Here is a 14,687-nt window from a genome sequence, read left to right on the forward strand (position 1 = left end):
ACTGAAACATGGTTAATTTTGAGCCCAATTTAACAAAGTACTTATGCAAGTGACTAAGTGAGCAGGACTTTTAAAAATCTGATTTACATCCATTCATCAAATATCCTGCTTTGTCAGCTGTAGACATCACTTGCCCCCATCCTCCTTCATGCCTGAAAAGTGGTATAAATAAATGGGGGAGTACAATATGCTGGTACTGGATACTCAGTGTGGTGTATGGATTGCTATTGTTCCTAAGCGGTATGCACAGACCATTGAGAGAGCCACAGCATTGAGATGCAGCTCTGGGAAAGTTTTCTTTTAACCTGTGCTCTCCATTGATGTGTTTGTGTTCCAGAGAAACCCCTGGTGCTCATCTGAATTCGCTTGAGGAACAATGCTCTAGAGCAGATACTCCTAGCTGTGGAAGGATCAGGTAAACCTAGTTTTAATTCTAAAATTAATTTAGAACTTTGCTAATTTCAACACACTTCTATTATTCCTAAAAGTCTACTTTTGGATTTCGGCTGTCTAAAACTGAACAGCACTACCTGAAGTAGGGGAATTCAGCAGCCAAAGCAAGATGTATCCAATTATCACTCAAGTCTATGGGATTTAGACACTTCCCTGTCCCAGGAGACTAACGTGGTTCCACACATGTTTATAGTGAAGTTTCTCAACAATTCATTAAGAAAGGACTTCCTGATACTGCCCTGAAAAAATCCTCAGACCATCTTGTGTCTTTTTTTTGAGAAATGGAACAATGGAAGGTATTTTTATTTGCAACAAATAAAAACTATGCTAAACTTTGAATGTTTGTCCATTGCTGTTATTTTCCACAACTGTTTCCTTATCTGCACTGTGAGTATATATTTTTTTATTTCATTTTTGGGGACTGTGGTCTGATGTCCTGTGAACCATTAGAAATTTACAGGTTGAGTCATGTTTTTCTATGTCAGGTACTACCAAAAGCTGCAAAGAATGAAATTTCTTCTCTGCAACAATCCACACAGGGTTATTTTGAACAATTCTATAGGATCTTGAAGCAGACACATGATTGTACAGAGTGGTTCAGTTGATTTATAAACAGCTTTCATGCTTTCAAACTTTTACTGGAGTTTCTATTACAACTTTTTTTTTTTTTTTAACCAGTCACAAGAAAGCTGACTGTCAGAATCTTGTTTCTGCTATTAATCTAGGGCATTTTCAAATTATTTGTCCCTAATGAAGAGGCAGAGAGAGGTAACGGCCATTTTTAGATGTTCTGGAATTTTTCTTCAGAACGTTTGCTGCCCTGTGAAAATGTGGCCAGTATATTTGCACAGAGCATTTAAAACTGGACTAGCTTTTAAAGAATAATTTAAAATAGTTTAAAACTAGGTAAAGAACTGTTAGAATTTACCAGAAAGCGGAAGGCATTGCCTAGTCCTGAGAAGATGAACAAATAAACATTTCTCATCATCACTTCCATACAGTGTACAATACAAGCGTGTGTTTTCTGTAGTGCTATTCCTTATCAATAGCATTCCAGCCTGCCCTGTTTGTCATAGAAACCGGCCCAGAGTGGAAGTGCACTTGCAGCCAATGGAGTGATTCAGTGATAATTGGGAAAGACTGGTGGGGCAGGTAAGTCACCTCTAGACAGGAAGGTATAAAAGACACTTGAATTACAGTGGCAGGGCCACTTTTACACGGGGGGCTGTTAGAGGTTACTTGTCTTGCTAGACCTACTGTGCTTGGAAACAAATCGGAAAGCTACTGGGGAGCTTGAATGCCAGAAGAAGGCTTATATATACAAAAGAGCCCGAGCTTAAGGCTATCCTCTGGAGAGAAGAGTCTTCAGGGGTAAAAAAATCAAGAGCCCAGAACATGCTTTTCTCCTTCTAAACGGCACTCTGAACAGGTATTTATAGACTTTAATCTACTATACACCTCTTTTAACTTGCTGGGTATTCAGTTGCTCTGAGTTAAAGATACCATTAAGAAATCATATTACAGAACACTGTTAGCCATTGTCTTAACTGTGTTTTCTTCAATTTTTATGGTGTAGAAAGCAACTTTCTAGAACTTGCATGGAAGTAAAACTACTTAATATATTGTCTAACAGAGTTAAATAAGCATAAGTTTTTGAATCTGAGTTGATGTATCTCTCCTGAATGGTTTTGTTATTTACTGATGTTCCCAAAGTTTCTGGAAAGCCCAGATTGTCTGTGGGGTAAATAAGAGCAGGTTCTATGGAAGTGCAATGAGACTGTGGAGGTCTGACCAATGGAAGATATTGTTCTGTATTAAAAAAAAAAAAATCACATGCTCATATAGCACTAAAAAAAGCCCCAAGCCCCCAAAACAAATAATTCTATTCAGCTTCCAGACTGCACATCTTCATTTGGGACTCTCTAGCTTTAAAAACTGGCTATGCTTTAGTAGTAGAGCAGCAGTGTCCAGGAGAAGTCTAGGTCCTTGTGCTAGCTGCGGCCCAAACCCAAATAACTTTCTGAGCACCAGTGCTATGGTAACACACAAAGAGGTGCAAGAAGCAGGCAGAAGCTGACTTGTCAATGTGGCAGAGTATGAATTAGAACTGGTTTTTCCATGTCTCCAGTCTGTCCCCCGTTCTTCATATCTTCTCGGTTTAAGTCAACTACCTATGTCAAATCATTCGTGTCTGATGAAGGTGCCGTGTAACACCGAAGATGTTGAGAAACATAGGCAGACTCTAAATTCATTGAAACGAACAAGCATGTAAAGCGTCATGATCACCTTCAGCAAAGGGAGACATATTCCAAATCAATGTAGGCCAAAGCTTGTATCTTCATGGAATAACAACTGTTGTGGCTAAACTTCAAGTTTACAACCAAGACACTGCTGTTGCGATGATAGCTGTAATGTTACAAACAGTAGTAAAAAAAAAAAAAAAAAAAAAAACCCTGCAGAACATCTTTTTTCAAGTAGGTTAGGAACTTAACATTTGCAGAAGCAAAGGCTCTCTCTTTCCGGAGTTACCTTCTGCCACTGGTTTTGTTGCTAGTCATTTCTGACAAGTGCTCCAAGCTGAGCGACTGCACAGAACAGGGCATGTTCTTAGGTGACAGAGTTCTGTGAAACAACACATTTAGCAAACAAACAAACAAAAACAAAACAGGAGCTTTCCCTCATATCTGTGCCAAAGTGCACGTAGACTTGTAATTCATCAGAGTCTGCCAGATAGTGCTAAAACACGCATGGTGGTCTGTAGCCAGAAAAAAACACATGAAACAAACATTACAGCTTGCTGGAAAGTATAGAAAGTTTGTGGCTCTGACTGAAACTCTAACTCGAGGAGAGGCTTCACAAAAAATTCTCCATTTATAATGAGAGAGGAAAAAGAAGGCAGTACTTAAACCAATAGGCAAGTTCTGGTCACTTTAACTATAGAGGGCCAAGATTTGTCTCATAAGTGTAGTCTGGGTACTTAAAGATGATTTCAGCTCTGGCTATATTAGCTCTGATGGGAGAGGGGAAGAATGCTTCATTCTCAAATAGTGGAGACTTTTTTGTGCAATGTGAGCAATATGTATTTTTTTGATACCCTAAATTAGCCATTTTTGCTAGAACATGAAATCTCCAGCCAATGCTGGTGAGCCATTGCTGGACTGACTGGAGACCTATAATTACAGCAGCACTCTGAACGCTTCTGGCTTGCCATTGTTAAATCTCCCAAAGCAAAGAATCAAGCCTAGCCAGTTCAGTGACATATCCTAAAGAAATGCTGCCCAGGCGTGCAGCATCCTGGCCATTACTAGGGATTTCCTCAGCTAAACGCTTGTTTTCAGCTAAAAATAAGTGCTCAATATCTGAAAAGCCAGGATAACTGCTCTGAATGCATGCAAAGCTTCATTTCTAGCCTAAAATAATTGGAATTCAAGGTAACACAGTGCTGCAAAGGCTGGAGTAACTCAGTTGTAAACCAATTTGCTAGAACTGACATATTAGCCATTCAGCTCAAGGCTCCTGCTTGCACACCATCACAAAGCAGAAAGCACATGGCAGCACACAGCAAGGCTTGGGCCATGCTGGCACTCTGCCAGGGCTGAGGACAGGGAAGAGTTGTGCTTCCCTAGGGAAACCAGAGCAATGAGGAAATAGTGGAGAATTCCCCTTGCTCCGGTACCCAAGGCCATTTCCTCCAACACTGCTTTTCTTGCTGTGTCATGGTGACAAGGTAGAGGCGCTTCTTGTGCTCTTTGGGTGTAGAGGGGGCAGAGGATGGACCAAATTTTGCAAGGTGTTAGTGCTTCCTCACGTTTCTTGTGTCCTGCTGTGATATGAGGAAGCTCAGATCCCACTGTGGATAGACAGCACCCCAGAGCATCATTGGACGGTGCCTCACTTGCCCACTAGGCAGCATGCAGAACCATGAGTCAATGCGCAAAGCTCTGTCTTAGTACATCAGAGAGGAGAGAGGTTCACTCCTCTACTGCCTCCCCAACTGAATAGTGTTATCTGTCTCTTAGGCCTTGCTCATGCTGCCACCATAATATCTGAGTGCCTCCCAGACTAAAAGACTGCCATAGCAAGGTCCCTACTTGACCTCATGGAGTCTTCTGCTCTTCTCCCTTCTCAGGTGTTGGGAAGCACCAGCCAGGGTAGGTTTTTGTTGTGTTTTTTTCTGCCCAAAGGGAGGCATGTGCTGGGGAGGACAGCACCCATCTATAATGCCAGGGGGTTTCTGGTGAAAAGGCTTTGGCTGGATGGTGGATCTCTGCTGGTTGCTTGCTCCTTTGCAGGACATTTAACTTTGCCTTCACCATGCAACTTCAAATAGGCTGCATGTGCCATTTTCACCTCTAGCAGGGTCTCTCCCAGGCTCAGGACACAGTGGAAGCTATGAACTTGCTCTTTGGTCCTTTTAAAGAGTTAAAGAAAGGCCTGGTGATGGATGTCCTCACATTATTTAAAACTAAAGCTGTGGTTTTTTTCTCTTCTAGAGTTTCCTAGGGCTCTGTTTATTTCCTCAGGCTCCGTCATGTCGTGCTTCACCCAGCTATGGCATTCAAACACACCAGACTCTCCCACCAGCCCAGTCCCTGTGTCTCCCAGTGAAATTCCCATCCCCATCAGTCCCATTGTTATCACCTCTCCAGGAGATGGCAAGAGGAAGGCGAGGTCCCCAACTGACAAGCCAGGCTCTCCAAACCCGACGTCTCCCAAGCCAACCTCCCCTGTTGAATGTTCCATTTGCTTTAACACCTATGACAATACCTTCAAGACTCCCAAGCTGCTCCAGTGCTCCCATGTTTTCTGCTTGGAGTGTGTGGCTCGCCTGAGCACAGGACTGCCCCCAAACCAACCAGAGGACCAACTTCCCTGCCCCTTCTGCAGGCAGCTGACCAGCATCCCTCTGGAGGGTGCTCCAGCACTCGAGACCAGCAAGGAGCTCCTTGCCACGCTGCCACCTGAACTCCAGCAGGAGAAGGTGCTCTGGATGGAAGGGACCAAGCTCTGCTGCCGCCAGTCATCTGAAGACCCTGAGAATCCAGACTCATGCATCTCCATCGATGTTGCCATGAGCAAGCCAGACGCTCCAGAGGCCCCCCCAGCAGGATTAGCTGGAAGGCTGTCTCGCTGTGACATGTGCGATGACTGGAAACGCATAGTCCTCCTCTCAGCATTGATCATCATCCTGTTCTGCATCATTTTGTGGCCAGTGCAGTGTGCCCTGAAAACAGGGAATCTCCGCTGCTTCACAAGAACTGTTGCAATGAGCAGGCCAGAGTATCTTCCCCCTAAACACACCACAGCAGCAGCACCTGTGACACAACTGCCTTTCCAGTAGCAGCGAGGCAGCCCCTCACCACCCCCTAGCAGAGCTGCCAGCTCCCTCCCAGCACAGCATGTCAGGAAGGCAGGAACAGGACCTACCGCCCTGACAACATTCCTTAGTTTTCTTGCAGGCTCTGTGGTCTGCTCTTCGTACTCGCTCTGTGCCTGCAGGTGGACACATGCACCCACTTCTGTGCGGCTCTGCCGAAATGATCGCCTGCCAAACTGCCTTCAGCCCAGTAATGCTCCAAGGACCTGCCTCAATTTCCTGTTGCCTAACTCTGTGGAAAGCAGAGCCTTGAAAACCCGTGCAATGGGCAACAGATACTTTTCCAGGACTGTTTGTTAAGAGTGACACACAGGCCTCATGCTGTCTTGGCTGGAAGCCAAATGACAGTGGGAGTAGTTCCTTCCAGCTCCCTCAGGGAATAAAGGGCTATTTTTGCAAACTGAAGGATCTACATGGTTATTCCTGAGAAGCTGGGTTTGGGAGGGTAAATACATATCAAAGTTGTATAAACAGATGAAAAACAATCTTATTCCACATACTTGAAACATTTCAACTGTGTTATTCAATGTTGGCAATGTTGAATGTGGCCTTCTGCTGTTGAAACGTAGATCTGTTATTGCTACCCACCTTCCAAGTTGTGTTAGCTGCCTGATGAGCTAAGGCACCACTGAAATTCTGAACAGAAGAGGGTAGCCAGGCTGCTGTTTTTTTTCCTAAGACAACATTTAAAACGCTCACCCCTTTCCTGGACAGGGGAAGCGAATTCCTTTTGAAAAGAGGGTGAGCTCTTACAGGCACTCTGACACAGCAGTATAAACCTCCCCCTCAAGTTTCAGTGTTAGTTAATCAGTGAACTTCACACTTCTCATAGAGAAACTGTTGCCAAAATGATACAAGTTCCATCTTTTGACAGTTTTACACTCCCGACCTTAAAGGGTGTCAGTATTAAGACACAGGCCCGTTGGTTACGCTATATTTTTATTTAACGCAGTGACCTTCTGGCAGTGATTAGACAAAGGTCTTCACGAACAAGAAGGCTTACAATTATTATATCTTGTTTATTCTAACACATGGATGTAAGACAGTATTGTATGCAAGTACTATACCTGTATTTATTAAATTACATTTTATATAATGCAAGGTGTCAAGTTGTAGCAATTACTTCATGTTTCCCCTCCTACTGGCTGTTGGAGGCATTCAGTTAGCAGGCCTGAGTCTAGCTGCATTCCTAGATCATGGTAGCTACAGTGGGTGGCACGTGCGTACTCTGGTCTTGTGTATCAACTGTCCCAGTATTGTATAAACCTTCACAAGTGGAGAGCTTTGTCCTGTCAGTTCGTACTTACTATCACCTAGGCTATATTGTCCCAGGGCAACTTTCCCCTGTTTTGACTTTCAACCTGATTTGACTTGAAAAATGAGAAGCCACAAAGACTGCGCATTTTCACTTCTTCCCTGCTGGCTGAAAAATGCTTCCAGTCTCACTCACTTTCCAGCAAATCGGTTGCTATGCAAAACTTCTGTGGAAAGCTGCTGCATGTCCTGTATCTGCAATACCTTTGATACTCAGCTGCAGGCAGGTATTACCTGTGCCAGCCACATGTCTGCAGAAACTACTCCAGCCACTGTAGCAACTTCTGCCAAAGTCACTGGCCTTGACAGTGATTCTCACTTGTATCATCCTGTCCATTCCCAAGTGCTTGCTACTACACAGAATATCGTCGCAGCACCAGCTGAAGTGTGTTCTTGGCATAAGTGACTCACCAAGGCTTAAGGCAGAGAAGGCACTTCCATTTTGCAGCAGGTGCATTGGAGACTAAGCCCAGCAAACTGACACTAGCAGAGCTGAAGTGCTTTGTCACATACATCTTGGTTACCCCTTCGACTCCCACTGGTGAGACTTAAGGGCAGGGGAGAGGGAAATAAGTTTCCCTACATCTTCAGTGCAACAGCCTTATAAAAACTAATGCATATGGTCACAATCAAGGGCCACAGGGGCTGTTCCTAGAGGTCTATCAAAGCATCCTCATGGGGAGTTGTCCCTCTGCACTCCCCTTTCTTACTCTGTGTACTTGGAAACAAAGGTTGAGGGTTTAGCTATCATGCAGCTGAACCTCTCACTTGTGCATAGTCAAAGGGAAGATTCAAAGTAAATGAAAGCAGAACCTTGAACTATTGTATTTGGGGATGGGAGACATTCAGGATGCCCCATTATCCACATCAGCTGTCAGTCAGTCACTTTCCCAAAGAGCAGACTACTTAAAAAGAAAGTAAAAAAACCTTGAGAATATTCAACATTTATTAAAAGTGCAATAAAAATAAACAGTTTCCTGTTCCTGTGACAAATGACTGGGAATGCCAGCCAGGAAATACAGCCAAGGTACATCATTGTGCTTTTCATTCTATCCTTTCTGCTCAGCACTCAGGGCACTAATGCCCCTGACCATGCAGAGGGACAGCAAGACCATCCACTTCCAGAGACCCAGAATGACTTTAACATGAGCCCCCTGCATGCTCTGGAGCTACGGACACCAGTACTCAGACCCAAGGCTCCCCCCAGAGAACGCTTTCAGAAACCAATGAATCTTGCAGAAAGGGGGTTCTTTGGAAGAGTTATTTGCAAGCCTGAAAGCTGGAATAGCAGGAAGCACTGGTAGTCAGAAGCCAAGAATTATCAACAGAAGTGGAATACTCCACTCAGTAACACACTTATCTTCACGGCACTGGTCAAACCATGAGTGTTCTTACAGCACCCCTGCTTAGCAGACCCAGTACTTGCCTTGTCATACAGTTGCAGGGGAAAAAAGGTCATGCATCAAGGCAATAACAAAGCTGCATCAAACTTAGAGGGGCCCAGCTCAAAAACTTTGGCTCAGTCTAGTATTCTAGGGTGTATTACTTGCTAGAGGTGTCTAAGCACAGCACATGGTCAAAGGTGCTTTCCTGCTCTTTCAGGCACCTGCCAGCTAAGTGGGATTTCAGACCCACCTAAACATTCAGACTCATGGCTGCTCACCTCTGTCTCCCAATTCTGCTATGAAACCAACATGCAGAGCAGCTAGCAGACTCAGGCGCACGCACATTTATCTGCTGTGCTACAGCAGCAGGGGTTGTTTGTGTGCTTTGGAAAAGTTGCATAGAAAGCTAGAGCTGGTACAGCCAAAAGAAAGTGTGAGGAGAAGAATCGGAGGTGCAAATACCTGGGTCCAGGCAATACTCTCCATTTCTCACTTTCACTGGCAGCAAAGTTACTCTAGGATTTAGTCTAAAAATACTTCTAGCTTAGAAATGATTGACCTAAAGAAAACATTAAAGTGTACTAACACTTTACTAATGCCCTAAGTGGGCAACCCTGGGAACGTTCCTAAGCAAATAATCATTTCCATTCCTTTTAACAATTTGATGTAAAAAATAAAGAATCTTAAATTAAAAAACAACAAACATTAAAATTGAGTCTTGATGCCCTATGAATGTCCAGAGGCACTTCCACATAAATATCAACCTACTAACACAGGGGAGAACAGGATCAGTTTTGCCTCATGAATAAGTTGGAGCGAGGTGTGTTCTTAAGGCGTAGGCTCTGCTTCGTTCAGATGCAGTCAGCTTCTTTCTTCCTCACTGAATCCAAGGTGCTTGGAGAAGGCAAGATAGGGCAAGAAAAAAAGAATTGTCCACAGTGGCAAAACTTGGAAAGGGTGGACGTAAACACTGTAAATCCTGCATTCCAAAACAAGAAGAAAGAGGGAGGGGCATGGTTTATAACCAGGAGAAGTGCACTGACATGGCACGGAGCTGAGACACTCCCAGCACGTGGAGCCTCTCCTACTTGTTTGTATATGTAGTACATGTCTCATTCTCAGAGTCTGACAGCTTGCTAACATAATGCTCCAAAAAACAGATCTCTCCCCCAGAAATGGTAACATTTTTAAAAATGATCGCATATTCCTAATGAGGTCTCATTAGCGCATTTTTCCCCCTTTTCTCCCACCAGCAGCTGACCACAGCCATGCCTTTAGGCTCTGCCGAATTTCAAAGCATAAGCTGACTTTCCTGATGCAGGCAGAGCCTCCAAGATCCGCATACACTGAGCTGAAGAGGCGCTGAGTCAAATGCAATGTAAATAGACTGTAGTGACACTCTCAGTTAATCGAGGGAAGCATTCCTACCTGTACAGGCTCCACACAGCTCACCTCCGGCTTCTTTATCGCCCTGTGTTACTCATCCCTGAAATCTTTGGGCTTTTGATGTTAAGGTTCTCGTACACGGAAGCTGACTCATCATCAACCCTGTCAAGAAACAAAGCCTTGTTATTAACATCCTCGCTGCTCTGGATCTTTTCCCAGAGGCAGGGCCAGGGTAATGGGCCAGCCAAGCTCCCTTTTTCCCTCCCCAGCCATGTAGATAGAGAGACATAGGATACCCGCGCTGTTCTCTATTCTTATTTTCTCTCCCTCTACTTGGGCTGTCCCTCCTGGGTTTGAATACAGCTTGCAGATGAAGCCATGATCTTTCCTCCACATGTCAGCCCGTCAAGGATGCAACGTTTCTGCAGGATCAGTGGTTACAGTTCATGATATTTCCTATTTTCTCTACCTATCCAATCTCCCTATACTTTCCAGAATCCAGTGGAAAGGGAGAGGTTTGTTTTTGTTTTCAGATAGGCCTTATTTAGAAAGGGCAGCTCCAAAGGCCAGATTCGAGCATCCCCGAAGAGCATTTGACATCCAACCCTGAGCTGACAGTTCTATGGAGTGGGCAATACTCAGCCCATCTTGTTCGGCTCAGGCCCATGCAGTCTTCCCTGCCCTCGTTTATTCAGAGCTCCAGTTTCAACTGAAGTTGCGTGTTTAAAACAGGACAGAAAAGTTCCTAAAGTCTAGAGGGGAAGATCCCAACTGGTTAGATCCAGCGGGAGTTGGAAAGTTCACAATGCCCGCGAAGGATCCAGGTGTAGCCTGCATTGCACAAGAGCAAGATCTTTCCAGTCACTGATACGCTGCAGGAACCAGCGCAGCTCTGCCTGTGCCGCTCTGTGGGGTGTCGCCAGAGCGAGCGGCGCCTGTCCTGCCTCCTGCTGCCCTCTCCTGGCTCCCACGGCGGCAGCGTCCCGAGCCCTGCGCGCTTCCCCGAGGTGGGCCCCGGCCACAGGCTGCGCTCCCGCTCTTCAGGTACCAATCCCCCCCCGGGATTCTTTCAGGCTGCCGCATAGGCTAGGGCAGCTCTGGGCACCCCAAGCACTGCCAGGCACACCACGCACGAGGAGAACGGCACCAGCGTTCCTGGCAGTTACCACCCAGGGAGGACCTTGCTGCCTTTTTCCCCTTTTTTCAGTTGGATTTTTCATTCTGAGCTCATGCATGACCCCAGAGACAGCACTGCTGTCTCCACTTAAACACCCACTCCTCTGCTCCTGCCTAGCCTAGCCATTCTTTATTTCGAATCCACAGTAATTCAGGGTGCTCAAAGGCTCTCATATTATATAAATGACATATGTCCCCACCGATTCACCTTCAACTTATAACGCCCTCCCCATCACTGACTGCTATCCCATTACTTGGGGCAAGAGGGAAAAGTAGAGTTTGGAGTATTTTATCTCTGCTTATATAAGGATCCCATACCATTTAGCATATGCTTTCTTTCCACAAGGGATACAAGCCAATACACCTCCCTCTATTCTTTTCTTCCTTTGTATTTTGCTGTAAAACTCCTTCAATGCAGTAACCCGATTTCACTTTCTAGCAGCTCACGCTCTCCAAGGCAAAGGAAGAGGGGCACCAGACACTGAAGGCTAGGATCTATTTCCTCCTCTCCCCTCCAAAAGCTGCTGCAAAAATCTAACACAAGCAAGATGGGCTGTTACCACCTTTGACAACATGGTGGGATCATCTGTTTATTTTTAGCCATTCTCATCTGTTAGTCAGAAAGCGTTCAGGCTTCAGGGATGTGAGAGGCAGGCTAACAAAAGATAAACACTTGGACTACGCTCATGCTATTCTCTCTCCTGCCACAGAAATTCTTAGCTCTAGTACAAACACATTCAGCTTACACAGACTGGGCCCTTGGCGAAGGGGGTTGCCCTTTGGCTCTGCCTTTTTCCATAGGAGAATATCCGATATTCAAGTAGTCTCGCTCTTTCCTTTTATTCCTCTGAAAGAGAAAGCAAAGACAATGAGAAGCTACCAAAGCAGAGACAGAAGATGGCCCTAATGGATCCCATAGGCCAACTGGGGAGCAGTAGGCATGAGTTTATTTCTATGTGTTCAGGGCATTATTTGAGTTCTAACAAGAAAGTGGGAGTGGAAGTGGTGGTGGTGTTTGGTGCAGGTCAAGTTCTGCTGTCGGTTTTCCAGCCAAACCGAACAGGACTCACCTGTTCTTCTTCCAGTCTCTTCTGCTCAGCCTCAATGTACTGCTGAACAGCCATGTAAACAAACTTGTACTGTGCCTCTGTCTGCACCATGCCCGAACGCTGCCTGCGTACCATCTGGATAGTTTTGGGGATGTCGATATCGCAGTCTAAACCTGCTCAAGAGAGAGAAAGTGAGATTCTGGGAGTGGGAATGAGGCTGAAAAAAAATCTTTTTGGTGAGATAGCTTTGAAAAGACCTTTCAGTATCTCAGTGAACACAATGTCAGCAAAGCACTGGAATATCGTGACAAAGGACTTGGTACACCTCTTTGCCCAGATCTTTTTTTTCTTTTTCTTTCTTTTTTTTTTTTTAAACCCCAGAGCATGTTGGGCTTAGAATGGCTGAGACAGGGCTGATCTGCCTAGAGTGGGGGCATGGGATGGAAGCTAGGTCTGTTCTAACCCTACTTCCTACAGATTCAGACTAACCACCCTTGGACAGCTTATGAAATGGATACAACCATTGCAGAAGAGGGACCACCTGCCTACAGACGCCTGGACCAGCCCTGGAAACTACCATGGAGAGTTCTGCAGTAACTCTGGCATTTCAGGTAAGGGTCACAGTCCTTCTGTACAGAAGGGCTTAGGGGAATCATTTCTAAAACGGCTAGTGAGGTTTCACCCTTTTTGAATATGTTCCTTCCTGTCCCACTCCAGCCAAATAAAAAACGGTTTTCAAGGAGACCTTGAAATTCTGGCCTCACTAATGCCAATAGGAAGATTCTCCTTGGCTGTGTCACAGAGAGCATCTCCCCTGCTAAAGGGCTATCCATGTGCACACCCATTTAGTGAGGGATTCACATTTCATTAATGGAAAGAGCAAGCTCCATTTCTCAGACTACAGCGAAGTGGGCTGGGCACAATACAACAGCTCCCAAATCCATCCCATTCAGGCCAAGCCTATGCCTGCTAAACCCACTGACTGGAGATTTTTAATTCAGTGCAAAAGAGCAGGGTTACACCATATTGCTGTTGTGTATAACCAGTCAAAGCAAGGCAAAGAGAGAAAGCTATTAAATAGGGAGCCATACCTTGCCTATGTATAATATCCACCAGAATATCTATCACAATGATGGTGCCTGTGCGTCCTATTCCAGCACTGGAGAGAGAAGAGGAAAAATCATTACAGGAGCAGACTTTCCTCAGAGCAGCTCAGCTCAGCTCTCACACTCAGCTGCAAGCCTGGTCCATCCCAGGCAGGTTTGGAATGGCTGCTGTAGGGCGAACTGAGCCAAAGGCAGAGCCCTCAGGAGATCAGAGTCCAGCAGGCTTGATCACAGCCAGCAACCCCAGATCAGGCCTGCTGTTCCCTGGTTTTTCACCAGTGAGGCTCTGGAGGAGGGCTACACTTTTCACACATGCACACTTGTACCACGTTTGTTTCTCAACCGCCCACCATCAGTTCATGTGATGACCCAGCTGTAGATGTAAGGAAAAGGAAGAGACACACATTTTTATCACCCACTCCGTTGCCCCTCTCCCCCTGCTGACAGCCCGCTGGTTCATACCTGCAGTGCACTATGATCGGCCCTGTGTCTGGAATGCTTCGCTGTGCCCGATTCACTTGGTCCAGAAAGCTCAAAACCCCTCCTGGTTCATTGGGCACCCCGTGGTCTGGCCAGCTAAAATACTGATAGTGCTTCACCAGTCTGGGACGCTCATCCTGCAGGAAGCAGAGGCCCATTGCTTGGTCAGAAAACCACTCCTACTAATAACAGGCTTCTCCTTCCTTTCTAATTAACAAAGCTGGTGTAAAATGGCCCAGAACCTAAACCATGGGACCATTAAGTAAAAAAAAAGAAGTCACAGCTCCTTCCCCTGGGGATCCCAGCACCAGTCGTTTCCCAGTATGGTGGGCAGACAGCAGCAGAGTACTCACCCTATCTGTCCGCAAGATCTCCAGCTCCCGAAGGTAGTAGCCCTGGGCCTCACGCTCACTCACGTTTCGCACGCAGATGCACCCGTACTCCTTGGTGCTGCTCTTGTCTGGCCAGTAACGGAAACATTTGTTCTGCAGTGACATGGTAGAGCTGCTCATTAGTCGAGACAGGGGGGCTGCTGCATTCAAGGGGCGCCTAGCCCCCAGCGTTAAGATTTAAAGGAGGGCCATACACAGAGCATTTCCTTTGATCTGGGGCTGTCCTGGAAAGGGCCATTCTAATATGAAGGAAGTGATCCTTAGGGAAAACTCCTTCCTCTGCTAGCCCCAGCCTCATGTAGGCATTGCTTTGCCAAGGCAGTCTTGACACCTAGCACCTGAGCTGTTGGTCTGGTCATTTCTTAACTCCTGAGCAAAACCTCCCATCCTGAGGGTCTACACAGTCTGCCAATATCCCTCTTGCCCTCCAATCATGGAGGCTGTGGTGGCTTTAACAATACAAAAGAAGGCCTGTGAGTAGAGCTACCCCAGTGTGTCTGGAGAGACAAGGTTCTTCAGCTCACCTTTGCACTAGGCTGTTTGAAAACATAACTGCTGCCCTCATTGCT

The 14,687-nt window shown here is 45.8% G+C and overlaps 2 protein-coding genes across 3 annotated transcripts in view; one reads left to right on the forward strand and one right to left on the reverse strand.

Annotated features, from left to right (window-relative positions):
- The first annotated feature begins 1,810 nt into the window (after positions 1-1,810).
- Positions 1,811-7,986, forward strand: RNF223 (ring finger protein 223). Its single transcript, XM_013956052.2, has 2 exons — positions 1,811-1,882; positions 4,947-7,986. The coding sequence occupies exon 2, from the start codon at positions 4,985-4,987 to the stop codon at positions 5,792-5,794; it is 810 nt and encodes a 269-aa protein (XP_013811506.2). The 5' UTR covers positions 1,811-1,882; positions 4,947-4,984; the 3' UTR covers positions 5,795-7,986.
- Positions 7,987-8,072: 86 nt separating this feature from the next.
- LOC106495554 (tyrosine-protein phosphatase non-receptor type 11-like) overlaps positions 8,073-14,687 on the reverse strand; it is a 62,985-nt gene continuing 56,370 nt past the window's right edge. For both annotated transcript variants that reach the window (XM_067310961.1, XM_067310962.1), the window contains 7 exons: positions 14,080-14,211; positions 13,709-13,863; positions 13,232-13,299; positions 12,162-12,313; positions 11,838-11,938; positions 9,958-10,077; positions 8,073-9,508 (listed from right to left, as the gene is read on the reverse strand). In XM_067310961.1, coding sequence (XP_067167062.1) covers positions 9,993-10,077; positions 11,838-11,938; positions 12,162-12,313; positions 13,232-13,299; positions 13,709-13,863; positions 14,080-14,211 — 693 coding nt within the window. In that variant the 3' untranslated portion in view covers positions 8,073-9,508; positions 9,958-9,992. The remainder of the gene's footprint in view (positions 9,509-9,957; positions 10,078-11,837; positions 11,939-12,161; positions 12,314-13,231; positions 13,300-13,708; positions 13,864-14,079; positions 14,212-14,687) is intronic.

This window comes from Apteryx mantelli, chromosome 26 (assembly GCF_036417845.1).
Source record: "Apteryx mantelli isolate bAptMan1 chromosome 26, bAptMan1.hap1, whole genome shotgun sequence".
Classification (NCBI taxonomy): Eukaryota; Metazoa; Chordata; class Aves; order Apterygiformes; family Apterygidae; genus Apteryx; species Apteryx mantelli.